Source organism: Indicator indicator, chromosome 3 (assembly GCF_027791375.1).
Source record: "Indicator indicator isolate 239-I01 chromosome 3, UM_Iind_1.1, whole genome shotgun sequence".
Lineage (NCBI taxonomy): Eukaryota > Metazoa > Chordata > Aves > Piciformes > Indicatoridae > Indicator > Indicator indicator.
The window spans coordinates 23,956,324-23,974,231 of NC_072012.1; the positions used below are offsets into that span (position 1 = coordinate 23,956,324).

The 17,908-nt window shown below is 39.7% G+C and overlaps 1 protein-coding gene across 2 annotated transcripts; it reads left to right on the plus strand.

The window, feature by feature from the left end:
- The first annotated feature begins 2,261 nt into the window (after window positions 1-2,261).
- Window positions 2,262-8,466, plus strand: CBLL1 (Cbl proto-oncogene like 1). Of its 2 annotated transcripts, none has more exons than XM_054399628.1 (6): window positions 2,262-2,289; window positions 5,036-5,203; window positions 5,495-5,595; window positions 5,819-5,902; window positions 6,734-6,807; window positions 7,334-8,466. In XM_054399628.1, the coding sequence occupies exons 1-6, from the start codon at window positions 2,277-2,279 to the stop codon at window positions 8,373-8,375; spliced, it is 1,482 nt and encodes a 493-aa protein (XP_054255603.1). In that variant the 5' UTR covers window positions 2,262-2,276; the 3' UTR covers window positions 8,376-8,466. The 2 variants fall into 2 exon arrangements, with proteins under 2 accessions (XP_054255603.1, XP_054255604.1); XM_054399629.1 differs by having other exon boundaries at window positions 5,498-5,595.
- The last annotated feature ends 9,442 nt before the right edge of the window (window positions 8,467-17,908 follow it).

Below are 17,908 nucleotides of genomic sequence, written 5' to 3' on the forward strand. Positions count from 1 at the left end.
AGACAAAAGCATTAATTTAAATTTACACTAATGTTTAAGCTCAGGCTGTGGTCGGACAATTGATGCTTTTAGTGCGGTCCTCGATTCTCTCTCATTTTCCAGCCTAATGCAGGAGGTTGACGCCCACGTTACTGACAACTTTCCTATCAGGCCATAGCCCCGACTTACATTAATCTGAATAAATGGCACTGTTGCAAGTTACTTGTTTCTCAGAAGCTGTATTACTTTTCTAAAGTGGATGTACGTTTCATGTAAAAAGTAAAATATTCTACTTAGGACTGATAAGTGAGCTTTCAGCTAATTTTTATGCATAACACATACTATGGAAAGGATGGTATAAAAAAGTAACAGCAGTGGAATTAATTTTTTCCTCAAAAGAACATGTGCACTGTGAAGTTTGAGTTTCTAACTTGACAGAAATGTGGGCTTACATTATTTTTGAACCTTTTCTAGTTCTTGCCCATGCAGGTATTTAGAAAAAGTGATTGAATATTCAACAGGCTTCCAGTTTCCTTTCTCAATGATACTTAATCTCTAATGAATTCTGATATGATGCAATGCACTTATTTTTGGCCCGCATATTTCTTCAAGACATGGTTGTATTTGTCCTTAAACGAATATATTCAGTTTTTCCTGAATAAAAAAAACCCAAAGCCACACGGATCAGTAAGAAGCAACGTGCAGAAAGCATTCAGACACTTTCTCAGTGTGTCAGGGGGTATGTGCTTCTTAAATTTCTGAGGATCCATCACAATAAACAGCTTTTGCAATGAAACTAAATTCTCTACAATTTCATACTAATTCAAGCATCCAGAAGTAATGCAACTAGATGTGCTCATCTTTTTCCAGTAGAATGAAGAGGTGGTATTTTTGTATGTATCTTGAGTATTTTCATGTCTTTGCATGTCAGGTATTAAATCTGGCGCTGTATTTTAAGTTTTGTACCCTCTTAAAAAGCTGCATGTTAAAAATAAATGTATCCATTAACTAGAAAATAAACTTGTGCATACATGCTCCATCCATCTGCATTTTTGAGGGTTTTTTATCTCTTCTCTTTGTGCATTCTTCTTATGAAGAAATAAAGCTCATTATGCAGGGATCAGTGTCACTCTTCCTCCTCGTTGGAAGAGCCACAAAGACAAAAGGGAACAGCAGTTCCGACTGCCTTGTACCAATAAGGGAAGAAAGAGCAGCTTTTAAATGTTAAGGCTATAAAAAGAGACATTAACTGTGGAGACATAGGATTCAGATCCTGGAGAGTTGTACTGAGACAATCGCTAATCTGAAATGTGTGGAGTTGCCCCTACCTTGGGATTGTGGGAGGACTGACTGCTTGCGGCCACTTGCCAATCCTATAGCCTATGATTTCATTGTATTTCTATTTCTTTGCCTTTTATCAGTGCCACAGAAGCATTCTTTATTATAGTGATGGTATTCCATCACTGAATTACATAGAATTTATAAAATACTAAGTTTATGGAAACTAAACAAAGTAGCTTGAGGTTCTATTGCTTCATCTTCTGTTGCTGTGAAGATTTAGGATGCACTGGAGCTTCACTTCACGCTTCCATCAAAGTACTGGCAATTCCATAGCCCAAACTGTCAGCAGTTTGCCGCTACTCTTCCCTGCAGCAGCTCCAAGGCCTTCCAAAGCCCAGCCACCCAGACGGTAACTCCTCTAAATTCCGCATAGAGGTGCTGAAAGCGGTTCCTAGCGGGGAAGAAGTTCCCGGAGGCCGGGACGGGCCCCGAGCGGAACAGTTGCCGGCACCTGCGAGAAGCGCAGCGCCTGAACAGAGCGCACGGAAGCTGGGCACCTCTTCGGGCCGCCGGGCAAGTGCCCAGGAAGGCCCGGCCACTCCACAGCTCCCAGCACAACAGCACTCAACCCCGCCGCCGCCATCTGTGCAGGCGCACGGGAGCGCAGGCGTTGCGCATGTGGCACTACAGCCCCCAGACGGCACCGCTCTGCCAGCCACCATCCCGGCAGGCACTGCGGAGCGGCCACGCCTTCCCCCCTGGCCTCGCCGCAGAGCCTGTCGGGAGTGAGGTTTCTGCCGCGGAGAGCAGCCACGCTGCTCTTCCGAGCTCCTTCGTGGGCTCTGGGATGCCCTCGCTGTGTTGCAGCGGAGTGGCCGCTCCACAAGGGCGCGGCAAGCGCAGCACCACAAACACCTCCCCACTGCGCAGTTTTTTTCACATCCCCCCCGCCCGTATCCCATCTGCTTCCGCTTTCGGCCGCACCCTTCCGCTCCCACAGTGCCCCGCGCCAAATCATGGACCACAATGGTGAGGAGGGGAGAGGCAGGGAGACCCATTTATTCCCTTCCCCACCTGGGCCCGCTCCGCGCTACTGAGCGAGGAGAGGCCACGCACGGGGCTGCCGGGTGAGGGGAGGCGCCAGGGTAGCAGTAGGATGTGGCCTGGCGCCCGGTAACGCCGGCGGGGGGGCCTAGCTTCGCCACGGTTTCTCGCGGCCCGCGCGGCGGGGCCTGGTCTCTCCCCTGAGCGCCGGGCTCGCGGTCCGCTGCTCCCCACCTCCGACCACTGTCCACCCTCTGAACGGTCGCGCCCGACGGCCCCGCCTCCACCATTCTGGAACGTCTGCGCTTGGCCCCTGCCCCCCAGCGAAGTACGGCTCAACCGCCGGCTGAAGGGCCGCTCCGCCGCTAGAGACCCCTTCTCCGTCCTGAAGCTGTGGAGCGCGGGGGAGAGCTGACGCAGCGTCAGGCGCGGCCGCTGCCGGCGGTGGTTACGCGCTCTCGGGGTGGACAGGCGGTCTGCGACAGACAGTCCGTTGTGCATCCGTTGGCCTGCAGCAGGTGGAGGCAGCTTGTCTCATTTCGAAGGTGGCAGCGAGGCGGTTGTTTGCCCGATGCGTTTCCCTTGATCATCGGTATTGATGATCGATACTGTGCTTTGGTAGTTGTGCTTTGGAGAGGAAACTTTCTCATGTGCTTAGATTTGGGTTTGTAGCTTTGCTGGTGAACTTGCTGGTGTAGTCTGAAGAATAGCTGAATTGACATGTTTGGTATGGTTTGGTGCTTGGTTGTTTTTTTTCCCTCTCCATAGGATTTTTTTGTTGTTTTTCTTCTCTGCCTCTTAGTAAAGATTGCATATGTATATATATATGTATATATGGTATAGGATTTGAGCTATATTTATGAATTTAAAAGCCCTGACATACAAAATAAAGCTTAAGTTGTTGAAGGTGTCAGTTCAGGATCATGTAGCACCTCTAGCTAGAGCTTGCTTAAATACCCCTAACAGTTTTGGTATGTTTTTCATATTTCTTTCTGGACTTAATCCTGCTAGTTCTGACTGCAGACTGGAATTCATTATCCTTCCATGATGCATGAATAACTAATAAATGTGCTAGTTTCGATTACTTGAGCAGCTGATTTCTAGCTTGCAAAGCTATATGGAAGAAAAATGTGATTAGGTGTTTGTTTCATATTAGGAGGTCAATGGACTAAATAATACACGAGTTTTTTGTTTTTTTTTTTTTTTTGTTTTAATTTGTTATCCCAGTTTTCAAATAGACTTTTTTTCTGATCTGTGTTGTTAAGTTTTTAAGTGTTCTGGTAGAAAATGGAATTTCCCAACAAGTAGAAAATAGACAGCTTTAGCGTTGTTAGTTCTGATGTTCTGGTCTAGCAATCTCTGGGGAGCCCTGGTGTTGTATGTTTGCAGGATTATCTCTTTGGCCAGCAGGACAGCCTAAACAAAAGCAACAAACGAACAAAAGTAAAACAAGGCTTTATTGATACTGTCTTTTAGAGTGAAACATGTCAATTGCAGTGCTATGTGAAATAAATACATTTGATCTGTCAGAGGAAATGAAGGGCTTCTGATTTTGAGGTAAAGTGACTATCATGGCACAGTCACAATTTGAAACTTTGTCACAATTCCTAGTTTTGCTGGTAGCTGCTGAAAAACTTAGAGCAATCCCTTTTATCCTTTCCTTCCTTGTTTTTCTTTCTACTTGTGTGAGGTTGTTGTAGACTTTGAATGACAAGTAGTTTTTGAGGCATTGTACAGAGTTACACTAATGGAGCCCTAATTTTAGCATCCAGATGCTGTAATCCCCTGGGACCGCAGTGGTTATTCCAGGGCTGCTGTACCATGTCAAGTGGAATGGCAGGACTTGCACTGTAACAGCTTGTGGCAGGCACATCTTTTTGAAGCTGAGGTTGTCCCATTTGAAATGTCTGTCAAAGGTGTTTAATTTAATTTTCAATGAAAGTGAGTTGTGTAGATTTGTGAAGGGCATAACCTTATTTTTCTATGAGATGCTATGCAATGGTTAAGGTAGACTCCATTGTAGTTCAGAGAGCTGTACTCCTTTCGTTGGTGTTGCTTGTTGCACTGTCCTCTCTGGATTATCTCATGGTACATGTGTTTGGCTATTTCTTGTTTCCTTTGTCCTGGTACTCAGAATTAAATCTGGTTAAAGAGAATTCTTTGTATAGTGGGGAACAATAATTTTCAGTTTAGCAAGGTTGTTACTACATGCTCTTAAGTACTGATACTTTTGTGATGCTTTATGCTAAACTTCTAAGTGATTTGCCAAGATAGTTAATATAGGAACTAGTTTCCTTCCAAGTTTAATAATCAGCTTCTGTAAATTGTAATGCTCTTGTCGCATAAGAGATTCTATGTTTTCAAAGTTGTATGAAGACTTAACTCTTCAGTACTATTCACACTGAGAGAGGAGCTAGACAAATTTTTTTCTCTGTTTGGAGAAATGACAGACTGGCTAACTTTTTAATATAGTTATTTTTACTTATTTTTTTTCCTCAGAAGTAAAATTCCTAAAAATCATAAATGTTCCAAATACAGTTTTGTGACTTGACTTCTAGAAGAAATTGTTTGTGAAAATATTTTATATTCTAGTGATTAAACTTTGGTGCATTGCATGAGTCTTAAATAAGCTTTTAAAAACATTTTTCTTAAAATGCTTCTGTTAATATTTAGCCTCTTTAGAAACTATTAGATAACTGAAAAAATATGTAAACCTATTTTTCTTTCATAGACAATGATTTGCAAGGAACAAATAGTTCAGGATCTTTGGGTGGTCTTGATGTTCGTAGAAGAATCCCTATAAAGCTTATCTCAAAACAGACCAATAAAACCAAACCTGCACCTCGAACTCCAAGAAATATGAACAGAATGCCCTCAAAGTCACAAGCTGGTGATGAAGGTAAGTTTAATCTAAATATTAACCCTGTAGTACGGAAGTAAATTATTCTGTTCCACATCTTAAATTTCTGGGTAACTGCTGTGAGGATTAAATGGTTCACATTCCAAAATCAGACCTGTCTTAGTATCCTGACTCTACCTTTCTGAAGAGTGGACCCAGCAGATCGGAAATGCTGTGGCATCTCTTGATGATTTCATTACAGAATGGCACATACTCTCAATAGCAGCTGGTGTCAGTTAGGGAGACTGTCGTGATTGGCTTGTGTCTTTCTTCTCTTTCTTCTTTCCACAGAAGAATTTGATTATAACAAAGAGGAGCGATATGAATGCAAAGGAGGTGAAATGTTTGGCAATCAAAGGAGATTCCCTGGACCCATCTTTTGGGATTATAAGGTAAAGTCATGGATGGGAACTTGTGAACTGTAGGTAGTTCTGGTAGATACCTTCTTAAATGAAAGTGTTTCTGTTATTTTTGACTGTCTGGAAATACATTCTCTGCTTTCTCAGAGAATGTTTGTGGTATTCTTTCTCAACTAATTCAGTGTTGGTGATAATTGAAATGAGAAGTTTTAGTGGTGTTTCGTTTTTTCTCCTACCCTCTTCTCTATCCTATCAGATAAACTTGCTGGGGGAAAAGGATGACACACCAGTCCATTTCTGTGATAAGTGTGGATTGCCCATCAAAATGTATGGACGCATGGTGAGTAAAATTATCAGTGAAAGATGCAGCCATGGTAAGATTAGGTTTTACTATGTCTCTGTGAGGCCTCTGGAGGGTGCTGATTTCAGCAGGCTTCTGAATAAACAGCGGAAGAATATCAGTATGGAACTATAGGCCTTCATTGCTGAAGTATTTGTTCCACCTGTCTGACTCATTTCAATTTACTTCCTCGTTAATAAAGTAAGCTTGAAAATGTTAAACAAAAGATAAGAACACTTGTCACCAAAAAAAAAGCCTTCAGGTTCAGTAGGGTTTGACCTTATTCTTCTTAGCTTTAAAAATAAGCCCTTTATCTCAATTGAAGACCTAAAGTTAGAAAACACTTAACTTTTATGTCCTTCTAAAATTAGTGTAACAAAATCTCTGAGACTAATTTAGTTTTCTAAGTGTGATATAACAGGCTTCAGGATCTAACTTAATGACGGTTAATGCTTTTAAATCTTTCCTTCCTTGCCAGCAAGACATATCTAAATAGTTTGCATTTGCAGCTTCTGTAAATGTTCAAGGTTGGTATAACTGCAATGACTTAAACTTTTGCCTATACGTTTTTGCCAGCACTTAAAAATAATTCAAACAAACCTACCTCAAAGAACCCCAAACTCAACACACGCTTTTAGTAAGCTATGCAAGGATGCTGTAAACTGCTACCTACCAGTATGCCTGTTAACCTCATAGTTACCTTAGTACTTTTATTATCATGAAATTGTGTGCTGGAAGGAAGGACTGTATTGTACGGCATGACAAAGATACTTATATATGATGTTTTAACATAGCCCTTTTTTTTTTTTTTTTTTTTTTTTTTGTCTTTAGATACCTTGCAAGCATGTTTTCTGCTATGACTGTGCTATACTGCATGAGAAAAAGGGAGACAAGATGTGTCCAGGGTAAGTTATCTCAAGGACATGTAGAAAAGTAATTTAAATAACTTAAATATTTCAGATACTGTATTAATGTAGTTTTTATTTAAATACATTTAGCAGAAGCAGTAGAGTACTGTACTACACCAATTGATTATAGTTTCATATCCCATATTTTGGGACTAGGAGAGATCAGTGTTTACTTTCCTATATAAGTATTTGGGTCGATAAGCATGTTATTGCTATCATTTGAAAAGGAATAAGTGGCAGTTTGATTTACTTAGTGAGAGTGACTCTTGGTAAGTCTTAATGTGCAGAGAGAGTGATGCTATTTACAAATTTCCACCTTGTGAAATTTGTACGTTCTTGGAGACTTAAAAAACAGAGAAACTTTAAAACCAATAAAATGTTTCTTTTACTGTTACAGTGGAGAAAAAAATGTCAGTTCTAATTGTGCTAATTACAGTAATCTGGCTGAATTCTAACAAAAAAAAAAAATTGCAGATTGAGCTCTCTGTGATGTGAGTAAAAAAAATACTCTCTTTTGATTTAGCTGTAATGAACCTGTGCAGCGAATCGAGCAGTGTGTACGAGGGTCTCTCTTCATGTGTAGCATTGTTCAGGGGTGCAAGAGAACTTACCTGTCCCAGAGGGACTTACAAGCTCACATCAACCATCGTCACATGAGAGCTGGAAAGCCTGTTACTCGTCCTCCAATTGAACCTGTACATCCTCCCATTGCACCACCACCTGCTGAAATTCCTGAGCGTTTCATACTGCCACCTGAGAAACATCATATGAGCCACATTCCGCCAAAGCAGCACATCATGATACCACCACCTCCTTTACAGCATGTGCCACATGAGCATTATAACCAGCCACACGAAGATATTCGTGCGCCTCCCACAGAGATGTCAATGGCACCACCACCGCCTCGCCCAGTCAGTCAGGATACCTTCCGCATTTCAACAAGAAAACACAGCAACTTAATAACGGTCCCTATTCAGGATGATTCAAATTCAGGTGCTCGAGAACCACCTCCACCAGCCCCCACACCTGCTCATCATCATCCTGAATACCAGGGTCAACCAGTGGTATCACACCCTCATCATATTATGCCTCCACAGCAACATTATGCACCACCCCCACCCCCACCTCCACCAATAAGCCATCCTCTGCAGCATCCTCCCCAGGCAGCAGGTACTCCTCACATGGTATATAGCCAAGCTCCTCCACCACCAATGACCTCTGCTCCTCCTCCAATAACCCCACCACCTGGACATATAATTGCCCAGATGCCACCATATATGAATCATCCTCCTCCAGGACCACCTCCTCCTCAGCATGGAGGCCCCCCTGTAAATGTAAATGCACCCCCTCCCCATCACTATAACCCTAACTCACTGCCACAGTTCAGTGAAGATCAAGGAACTCTTAGCCCCCCTTTCACACAGCCGGGGGGAATGAGTCCAGGGATATGGCCCGCTCCAAGGGGCCCACCTCCGCCTCCAAGGATGCAAGGGCCTCCTGCTCAGGCTCCGCTTCCTGGACCACACCACCCTGATCAAGCCAGATACAGACCCTATTACCAATGATACGCGCAATTGTGTGAATAGAGAATGCTATGAAGAGGATAAAACCATGTACAACAGCCTTTTAATTGATTAATTTGGCCATATTTTGTTGTGCTTTTTTAAAAAATACTGTCATTTTGACTGTAAGACCTTTGGGTGTTTGAATCTTTAATGATTTTTAAGCCTTGGCGGTAAGACTCTGACTTCAAATATTCTGTAGTGCTAAAATAAGTGGCTTAGTAGACCACAGTTGCATTTTAACAGAACTGTCTCTAGTGTGGCTAAATTGTCCTAAGATGAACACTTGTAATATTATTTCCTGGAAAAAATTGAACACGTGTTGTACCATTCTGAATATTGTTTCTGTTAAATTCAATGTTTAGTTTCACTTGTGCTATGTTTCTGTTAACCTGTGTACGATAATTAAATTGAAATATGGTTGTAAAAGTGATGAGTTTTTATATGAAGTTAACATGGACATAGTTCTGGGATTCCATTTCAGCACTAATACTTTCTGGAAGGGCAGCATAATGAAATATTAAAGGAAATTTAAGTATTTCTTCTGCTAATAATTACTGTTGCTTATAACAAATTCAGGCTATGGTGAATTCATGCCACTAAAAGTCAGACATGCAGAATACTGCATTTCAACTTTTTTTTTTTTTCTGTTTATGCTGCTGGATAAAGTTGTCAGAAATAAAACTTTGGGCATGACACAAACCCATTTAATAATGTATTGGGGTATTTGGGGAGGCATTTGAGTTTTGGGGATTGTGGGTTTGTTATATAAACCTAGTTTTAACTCAGAAGGTTCTTACATGTACAGTGTGCACTGGAGTTGAATTCAAACTGTTTACCTCTGGCTGTGTTTGTGTGGAAATGGCTGTGAATTGGTTTGTCACGTCTGTGAGAAGCAGCTGATTTTAGGTAGGGAAGTGGTTTTTGCCTCTGTCACTATATAATGTACAGCCAGAAAACTTCCCATTCGGACAACCTGAAAGAGGTGGTCTGAAATTCCATATGTAGGTACAAAGAAATAAAAAACTACACATCCTTTATCTGTTTCCATTTTGTGATACAGATTTAAATGAGTTAGGTGGTGTGCTTTATTTTGTTTTTCAAAAAGCAGGTCCTCAGGTCTGTTTTGGCCTGAAATTTATAAGCATACTTTTTATAAGCATACTTTTAAAGAAAAATACAACTGTAAAATGAGAACATTGGTTTTTAGTGCAGCTGCCAGCAGAACCAGACAATAAGATGACTGTTGTATGGGGCGCTTATCTTTGCATTTCTAAGCGATGTTAGTGCTGAACTTTAGGGTTTTGAGGTTTTTTTTTGTTTGGGGTTTTTTGTTCTATTTTGTTCTGTTCCCCCCCCCCCCAAAATGCCACGTTCCTAGCAGTGGTGTTTTAGATGGAGAAATCCTTTGGGTTTTTTCTAAGGTTTGTAATTTCTTGCTGTTCTTGAGTAATCTGAAGCATCTTAACGCATCCATGTTACTGTTTATTTTGTAAACCTTTATTCCTGCCTCTTAGGTGTTAAAATTTGTGAAAGAGCTTTGGCAGTGCATCGTTCCAAAATTTATAAACTGCATATTTTCAATTACCACAGCAAGGGCTCTTTAGACTTAGTCTCTGTCCTTGACTGTCACTGATTTCTTTGTGACCACAAGCAAATCTTGTAGACCACTTTTCAAATAAATAGTGATGTACAAATTAATTCTGAGATGGATTCTAGGCTATACAAATGGCCAGTGTCAAGTAGTTAAAAGTCTGCTTAGCTGTAATATGATTCTTTCTAAGACAGATATTTGTTTTGGTTTATCTGAAAAATAAGTAATTCCAAATAAAGCACACTGGTGCAGAAAATAGAGGCTGGTTGTGATAGTGTGCTATGATATGGGGTTGGTTGAAAATTTACTGTTTCAGTGTACGTGAAGGTGAAAATGGTTGCCAGCATTACTTTGTTTGGGGAACTTAAGAGTAAACACCAGAGGAACTTCTAAGGAACATTTTCTGTCACTTAAATTGGTTGGCTGGAAGTAGACTTATGCACGTTTGTATTGCACCATAAAACTTCACCTGGGAGGCAGCCTGCATATCTGATGAAAGTTCTTTGCAAAGCCAGATTCTGTGGGATGTACCTCGTTTAGGTATACTTAGGTTTCTAGTAGTAGTTTCATTTTGCTTAGGCTGAGAAAGGAACTTGCAGATTTAAAGGACATCATGTGACAGGCTTTTGTGCAGGGACATGCATCAACCTCATCTACACTGTTTTGGAAAATAAGACATTCTGAAATCAGCTACCTGTCAATTACAGGTGATAAGGAAACATAGCAACTCTTCATCATGGTAGCTTTTAGAAATCAGCAAAGTTGCGTACTTCTCCTACGTTACCCAGTCTCTTGTGAAGCAAATAAAGGGTTCTAACTTAATTCTGGGTCCACTGCTATTCTTAAAGTTACTGACAAAGTCCTTTTCTGAGAGTGCTGAGGCAGCTGAACCAATTAAGGGAAAACAAGCAGCCTTTGTCAAAAAGCACAAAAGGTAAATGTATGTCATTGCTGAGAATGACAACTTTTTACATTTGGGGCAAAAGTAGTGTATGTCCTGGGAATTTACTGCCCAAAATAATTAGTGGGATACTTGAGTTGTTCAGTGACCATGGATCAAAAATCTTTTTGAAAAGTCATCTTATTCAGGCAGTACTTGGGTCAAAATTCTGTGTCCTGCTTGTACAGGAACACCTAAACCCCTATTTATTTATTTATTAAGAGCTAAGCATACCTGTGTAAGTATAGGTACTGTTGATGCTTTCATATTTACAAAGTTAAAAACCATCTGTATTGGTTGAAACCTGATGGTAACAGTTTTCTTAATTTGTTTAGGGAGGTTTGGGGTGTCTTTGATTTTTGTTTGTTTGGGGTTGGTTTTTTTTTTTTTTTTTCTCAGCTGCAGTTGTTTTACAAAATACTTGATTTAGTGTGAAGTTGAGAAATGCCATGTATTGCATTTAATTGTATAATTGACAGTCTTAGAAATGGTGAGATGTACTTGCAAATTCTTTGAATTACGACTTACGTCTTCCTGTAAAGACATTTGAATTTGATCAATGATGTTTAATTTGAATGAATATCCCTGTCTATGGCAGTGATCTTCTTGAGGCTTTGCTGAACAGATCCAAGGTTTGAAGAGAACTCTTGATTTATTATTTAAATTTAAATTTGTCAACCATTGTAGATTCTTCTAGTAATGACACATAGAAGAATGGAAAGGTATTTGATGATAGCTTGTATCCACCCTAGAATGAACGAAAGGACAGTAGCAGATGGCCTCAAAACATCCATGGTTTAGATGCTTGCCTCCTAATGCTTTATCTTAGATTCCATCTAAAACTGCCTAGAAGACTATCTGTAACCATGCATGCTTTACAACAAGCAAGCTAATTGCATAAACATGTACTTCAGTGGAGTTTTAAAAAAATAACGTTACCATATAGATTGGTTACCTGGATGTGTTATATGGTACTTTTCATGCCTTTTAAACAAGAAAAATGTGAATAATTTTTTAAAAATCTGATCAAGGGAATTAGAAAACCTTCCTGGATAGAGTTTCTAGAGTTTCTACTTTTTAGGTTTTTTTTCACTTACTGCTGTCAATGGAATGTGAAATTCTGTTTGTTAAAAACTAAAGTGGAAGTAAGTTGTATTCATTCCATGTTAGGGTTGCACACATAGCAAGGAAGAAAAAACATCTGTATTATGCAAAGTCATGGTGTTCTCAAAAGCACATTTTTGGATACTCTGTGGATCAAGTCTGAATACACCTTTCTGTTCTTAAGATATTTTCTGCTCTGTAAAACCAAATGTCTGATTTGTGCCACATTGCTGCCAAAAGCATGCTCAGCTTTGCATCAGAAAGTACTGTCAAGCCTAGGGAACTGAAGGAGCACGGAAGATTGTATTTGCAATGTAAAATTGAATACATGGAGAATACATTCAAATTTTTCCTGTTCATATATATGTAGCACTACAGGGTCCAATGCATCATGCAATATTTGTATTAATTTTCATCCTGACTCCATTTCTAAAAGGAAATGTCATTATTATGCAAGTTGTATTTGCCCTGTTTTTTTTATTTTATTTTAAAAACAATTCTCAGCAATTGCTAAGTCATCTTGATATAGTAATGATGTCTTCACAACTGTGAAGTTCTTCACTGTGTTCAGGTATGTTATATTCATGCTAATGATTCATACTGAACAATTTGTAAGCTGCATTTGCTTCGGCAATGTGAGTGAGAATAATGAAATTTAAATCTCTTAGTCTTAGCCATAAGACAGAAGTGAATTTAAAAACTTGCAATTCTGAATTGTATCTCCTTGTTTTCTAATTATGGGGCACTAATTTATTGTGTTTTGTTTTTCAGTTTTGACTCAGTTTATCAGTACAAGACAATAAAAGATTAAAAAATCCAACATAGGAACATAGGTCTGGAAAAGTGTGGATGGTAAATTAGCTCAATCATCTCGAAAATTCATTTGCATTGAAAACTGCAAGTGATTCTTGAATGCTAATAGGACAGATTGTAATACACTTCCATTCATGGAAAGAGTAATAACATATACAAGTGGTGAGGGATGTTTCCATTTTTATGTAATAACGTTGCACCAGAGAATTACAGGTTAAGTTCTTAAAAAAATGAAAGTGAGTAATCTTAAATAGATGTGAATGTCTCAGTCAACAAGAGTTTTCTTCAGTTTTATACGTGAAAACCAATGCTCCAAGATAATGGATGGTGATTTATTTCCTACACTAAATATAGTCATGTAAGTACTAATGAGAGTTCCAGCACTTGTTATTTGGCCCTTCTGGATCAAGTAAACTTTAAGACATTTTCTTAGGAAGCAGAATGGAGCAAATACATCAAGAAGAGTGAGAAAAGAAAGGTGTCCACATTCAGCATAGGAGAGAAGAATAGAGAACTGACATTTCTTTTTGGTAAGGTGCTTGAAGATAATTTTCCTTAATTAGAAATTTATTTTGAAATAGATAAAAATAAGGATTTGCATGTTATAATGCTCCATGGGGCCCAAGACCTTGAATAACTGAGTAACTTGGAATTTTTTGTCTCTACATTTCACACAGGCAATCTCTTCCCTGCAGAGTGAAAACCAAGCTTAAGAGTAGGCTTGAGCATCACAGGCTTCATGGCTTCTGTGTTTTCCATCCATCTGGCTGCTTTCAAAATGCCTGTTTAGTTGCTAAGTATCTGCAGTGTGCTATGCTCAGCATATGTGCTGATGAGTTAACATGTGAATGTCAGCTCTCTGGAAAGAAGCAGGTATGAAATTTGCCTTTTACCTTACTCTTGAGTAAAATGCTAGAAAGTAGTACATGATAATGCTCTAACTGAGAAGCAACAGTGCCCAGTGTAGAAGCAATAAGTGTCTGGGTTTCCAAAGGTCCCTGTCTCAAGAATAAGCCAGTAAATCCATATCACATGATGCATCACAACGTAGCAAGATGTGCTACGATCTGCATAAGGGTAAACTGTCCAGAGAAAACAGGATTAAGGTAACAGAGAGTTGAATGCAGAAATGATCAGTACCTGGAGGGAGAAATCACAAAGAGCATCAGAAATACAATACTGCTGTTGTCGACATTAAAAAAGAAGATGTAAGGTGACTTAAGAGGATGTCAAGTAGCTAGGAGAGCCACGTGATACGGGAGGCTCTCTGGTTAAGGCCTCCTAGGTATCGTGTTCTTTTAAGAAAGGAGGATTTGTACTCTGGAAATTTTGGCAGGAGGAGTTGTACTCTGTGGCACAGCTATGTCAGAAGAGTCACTAGTTTTGAAATTAATTTTTTGGAGTAGTGCAATTTAGAAAGGAATATTGTTTTCCTAACCAAAATCTGTCAGCAAATTCAATATGATTATGAAGTGCAGTATGTGTATTCCACCAGACTGACTTGGTTTTGCTAGGGATGTTTGCCTGAGTCTGTGTAAGTGCACCTGAGCACAGGACTGGAAAGAGCAGTCTGAGTCACTCCAGATTCTTCTGGTATGATGTGGGGTATCATGATTTTCATAAATATGTTAAGCCTTATCTTAAAAGTGGTTTACTTTTGTTCCACTTATTCTAACTAGAAAGAATGTTCCAGATTCTTAACATTGGAAAAATCAGAAAAAGTCTTCTAATACCTAGCTTGTTTATGTCCAGCCAGTTTGTTCTGGTTTTTTGTTTTGGTTTTGATTGATTGTGGGTTTTTGTTTGTTTGGTTTGGTTTGGGGTTTTTGGTTGGTTGGTTGTTTTTTTTTCTCATAGGGCAATATTACTTTTTATCTTCCACAACTTTTCCTCTCTTATGTTCAATCCCGAATGTAAATACATCTCTTTTTGCCACTCCTCAGATACAAGCTCTCCATTCCACAAAGATTCTCATAGCAATTTTCCTCATTAATTACAGTTTGACTTCATATTTCTTGAAGCAAAGGGCTCTGAAGCAAAATCTCCCTTGTGCATTGCACAGTTGCACTGATGTCTTCATTCTGCTGGAGAAATCTACTCTAATATAATCTATGCCTTTTTTTTGGAAGGCTGTATTAGAAGAGCTTTGAGTATGTCTTGTACTTGTTTTCAGGTATAATTGAGCTGGTTGTCTGGCACATGAAATGTACTTGACTTAGCCAATGAATCTGCAGTGGCATGCTCCGAAAAGCAGTGGGCTAGTACACCATTCATCTGATGTCTGTAGAAAGCAGCCTGTAACATCTTGCTGTGATCACCACTGAAGGTCACACCTCCAGGGAGATCACCCATCACAGAACCACAGCTTGTTGCTCTCCTGCAAATGCATGAGTGGGTTTTCTGAATGCTGACATTCTCTTCCCTAAGTCTTGAAACTCACCTCATTCTTTCTGTATTCAAAGCCTCACTTTAATACTCTCTTCCATCTTGGTCTCATTAGATTTTATCACATAACTGCGGATAAAAAAAGAAAAAGAAAATATTGAACAGATCAGTGTTCCTTCCATCCTGGTGTTTCCCTTTCAAAGCTCTGAGTGTCATTTCTTCTTTAGTGTAATCCATCTTCACCTTTCAGTACCTTTAGTCATCACATCTTCTCCAATGGCATTAGCGGTTGCCCTCATGGCACAGAACAGAAGGCTTTGTGCAGGTCCAGACAGGTGACGTATCTGGCATTTCCCTTTGGAAGTTCTTTTTTCTAAATTATGGTACCAGGTGAACACGGCATATGTGCATGTACCTTCTATAAAACAAAGTGACATTTTCTCCCAATTATTTCTGTCTGATTTTTCTTCAGATTTTATTTTGAAGTCCTGCATGCTACAGAGATAAAAATGGTGGTTCTTGTTTATCCAGAACACTTCATCCTTCCATTCAGCCCTTCTTCGCTTCAAGTTCGAATGGACAGTTTTGGTCACCCCCAGCTTGGTCAAAAATCAAAACCAGGCTTGAAAACTAAAGGCTCTTGTGATTTCAGACTATTGTTTCTTTCAGATGGTTTAATTTTCCTCTAGGCTCAAGATTTTTATACCTCCAGCACTTGCTATGTTAAATTAAATGTTCTGTCACTTTGGAAGTTTGGGGTTATTTTCTCTCACAGAATCACGTAAAACATTCCGTTTTTCAGTGTGGTAGTTTTAGGCTATGCCTTTAAATTTTTTTCATAGATCTTGAACAGAAAGTAGTAAAATGTAAACAAATCACTATTGGGTGTAAAAAGGAAAATAATGATAATTCTAAACAATCCCATTGGAAAGATAACGGACTTAAGCTTGTAGTGTAAACAGTATCTCTCTTCTCGCTTCCTCGGGCTGGGAGATACTAACTTTGTGCTTCTGCTGGCTTCTGCTTGACCTTGGCTGCATTGCTTTTGCCCAATGTGGGGCACCAATTAATTTTTTAATATGGTGGGTTGAAATTTCCTCCACAACATTAAATTTGCCAGACCAGCTCAGTTGGAAGCAAATTAAAACTGTATTTACAAGCAAAACTACAATCTACAATGAAATGCAATGAATATGTACAAAATATACAGTATTTATTTACAGGTATTTACAATTAATAAACAGCACAAGGACCCCCCTGGCCAAAGACCAGGGGAGCTGCAACAGCTCCTCCCTCCCTGCCTCCCCCTTACCCCCCAGTACGAAAGGGAAAAGAGGCAAAGCAGAGAAGTTAATACCAGTCACAACAAAAGCAATGCAGCCAGGGACAAGCAGAAGCCAGCAGAAGCACAAAGTTAGTAACTCCCAGCCTGAGGAAGCAAGAAGAGAGAGAGATTGTTTTGGGAACTAAATCTTATGGTAGATATCTCTCCAATGAGATTGTTTAGAATGATCATTATTTTCCTTTTTACTCCTAATAGTGATTTATTTACATTTTACCATTTTCTGTTCAAGATCTGTCAAAAATTTTAAAGGCATAGCCTAAAACTACCACAGGTTAGAAGAGACCTCAAAGATCATCCAGTCCAACCTGCAACCCAGTTTAGGGTCAATCCTAAACCATGTCCCTGAGCGCCAGGTCCACACACTGCTTAAACACCTCCAGGGACAGTGACTCTACCACTGCCCTGGGCAAACCATTCCTATCTTTGACAAACCTCTCCGTGAAGAAGTATTTCCTAACATCCAGCCTGAACCTCCCCTGTTGCAGCTTGAAACCATTTCCTCTAGTCCTGTTGCTTGACACCAGGACACAAGACACCAGGACACAAGAAGAGGCTGGCCCTCTCCTCGCTCCAACCAAGATGTGAAGTAGTTAATCTTCAAACCTTAGACTTCCAGCAGATGGCATTAATTCATGGCAGACTGGGTTGTGCAAATTAGAGTATCTTTAAATTAAAGTCCTCTGGGCATCTGTCCAAGAGGCCTGGGCAATTCAGCCTGCCCTCCTGGCAGCTCCATACGTGTGGCTCCTCCTGAGCCAAGTTCTGGGGCCAGCATGTCTATCCACCCACTGTGGAACACATGCTGGGTTTCACTGATTTTGAGCTACCTCAGTGGTGTACTGACAAATGCAGCAAGTAATGAAAAGTTACCAAAATCATTATTTATTAGTTCACTATAAATATATTCTCTCTTGTGCACTTTGTACTATTTATTAGTTGACTATAAATATATCCTCTCTTGTACACTTTATACCAGCCCAAACCAAATCAAAAAATCATGTTTGGATTTGAAAATACTATGTCTTTTCTGAATGATTTTCATGTTTTACAGTAGATACATTATTCGCTGTGTACAGTATGCTCATGGTAGTGAGCTGAAAACAAGTTTAATGAGTCAGTCTACTAAGTATCTCACAAACCATCAAGAAAACTTCATACAAGTTATATACAAGCTGAAGATAAAATACCACTCCTGACTATTAGTCTGTTATAAATTACAAGATTTCGAATATTTATATGTTATCTAGTAACTGTACATATTGTCTACAAATTGTTAGAATAATAAAGATATATGTACAAGCATATGCAAATGGAGTTAACATTACCTGCTTCTTCAGCTCTCTGGATAGGCTGTT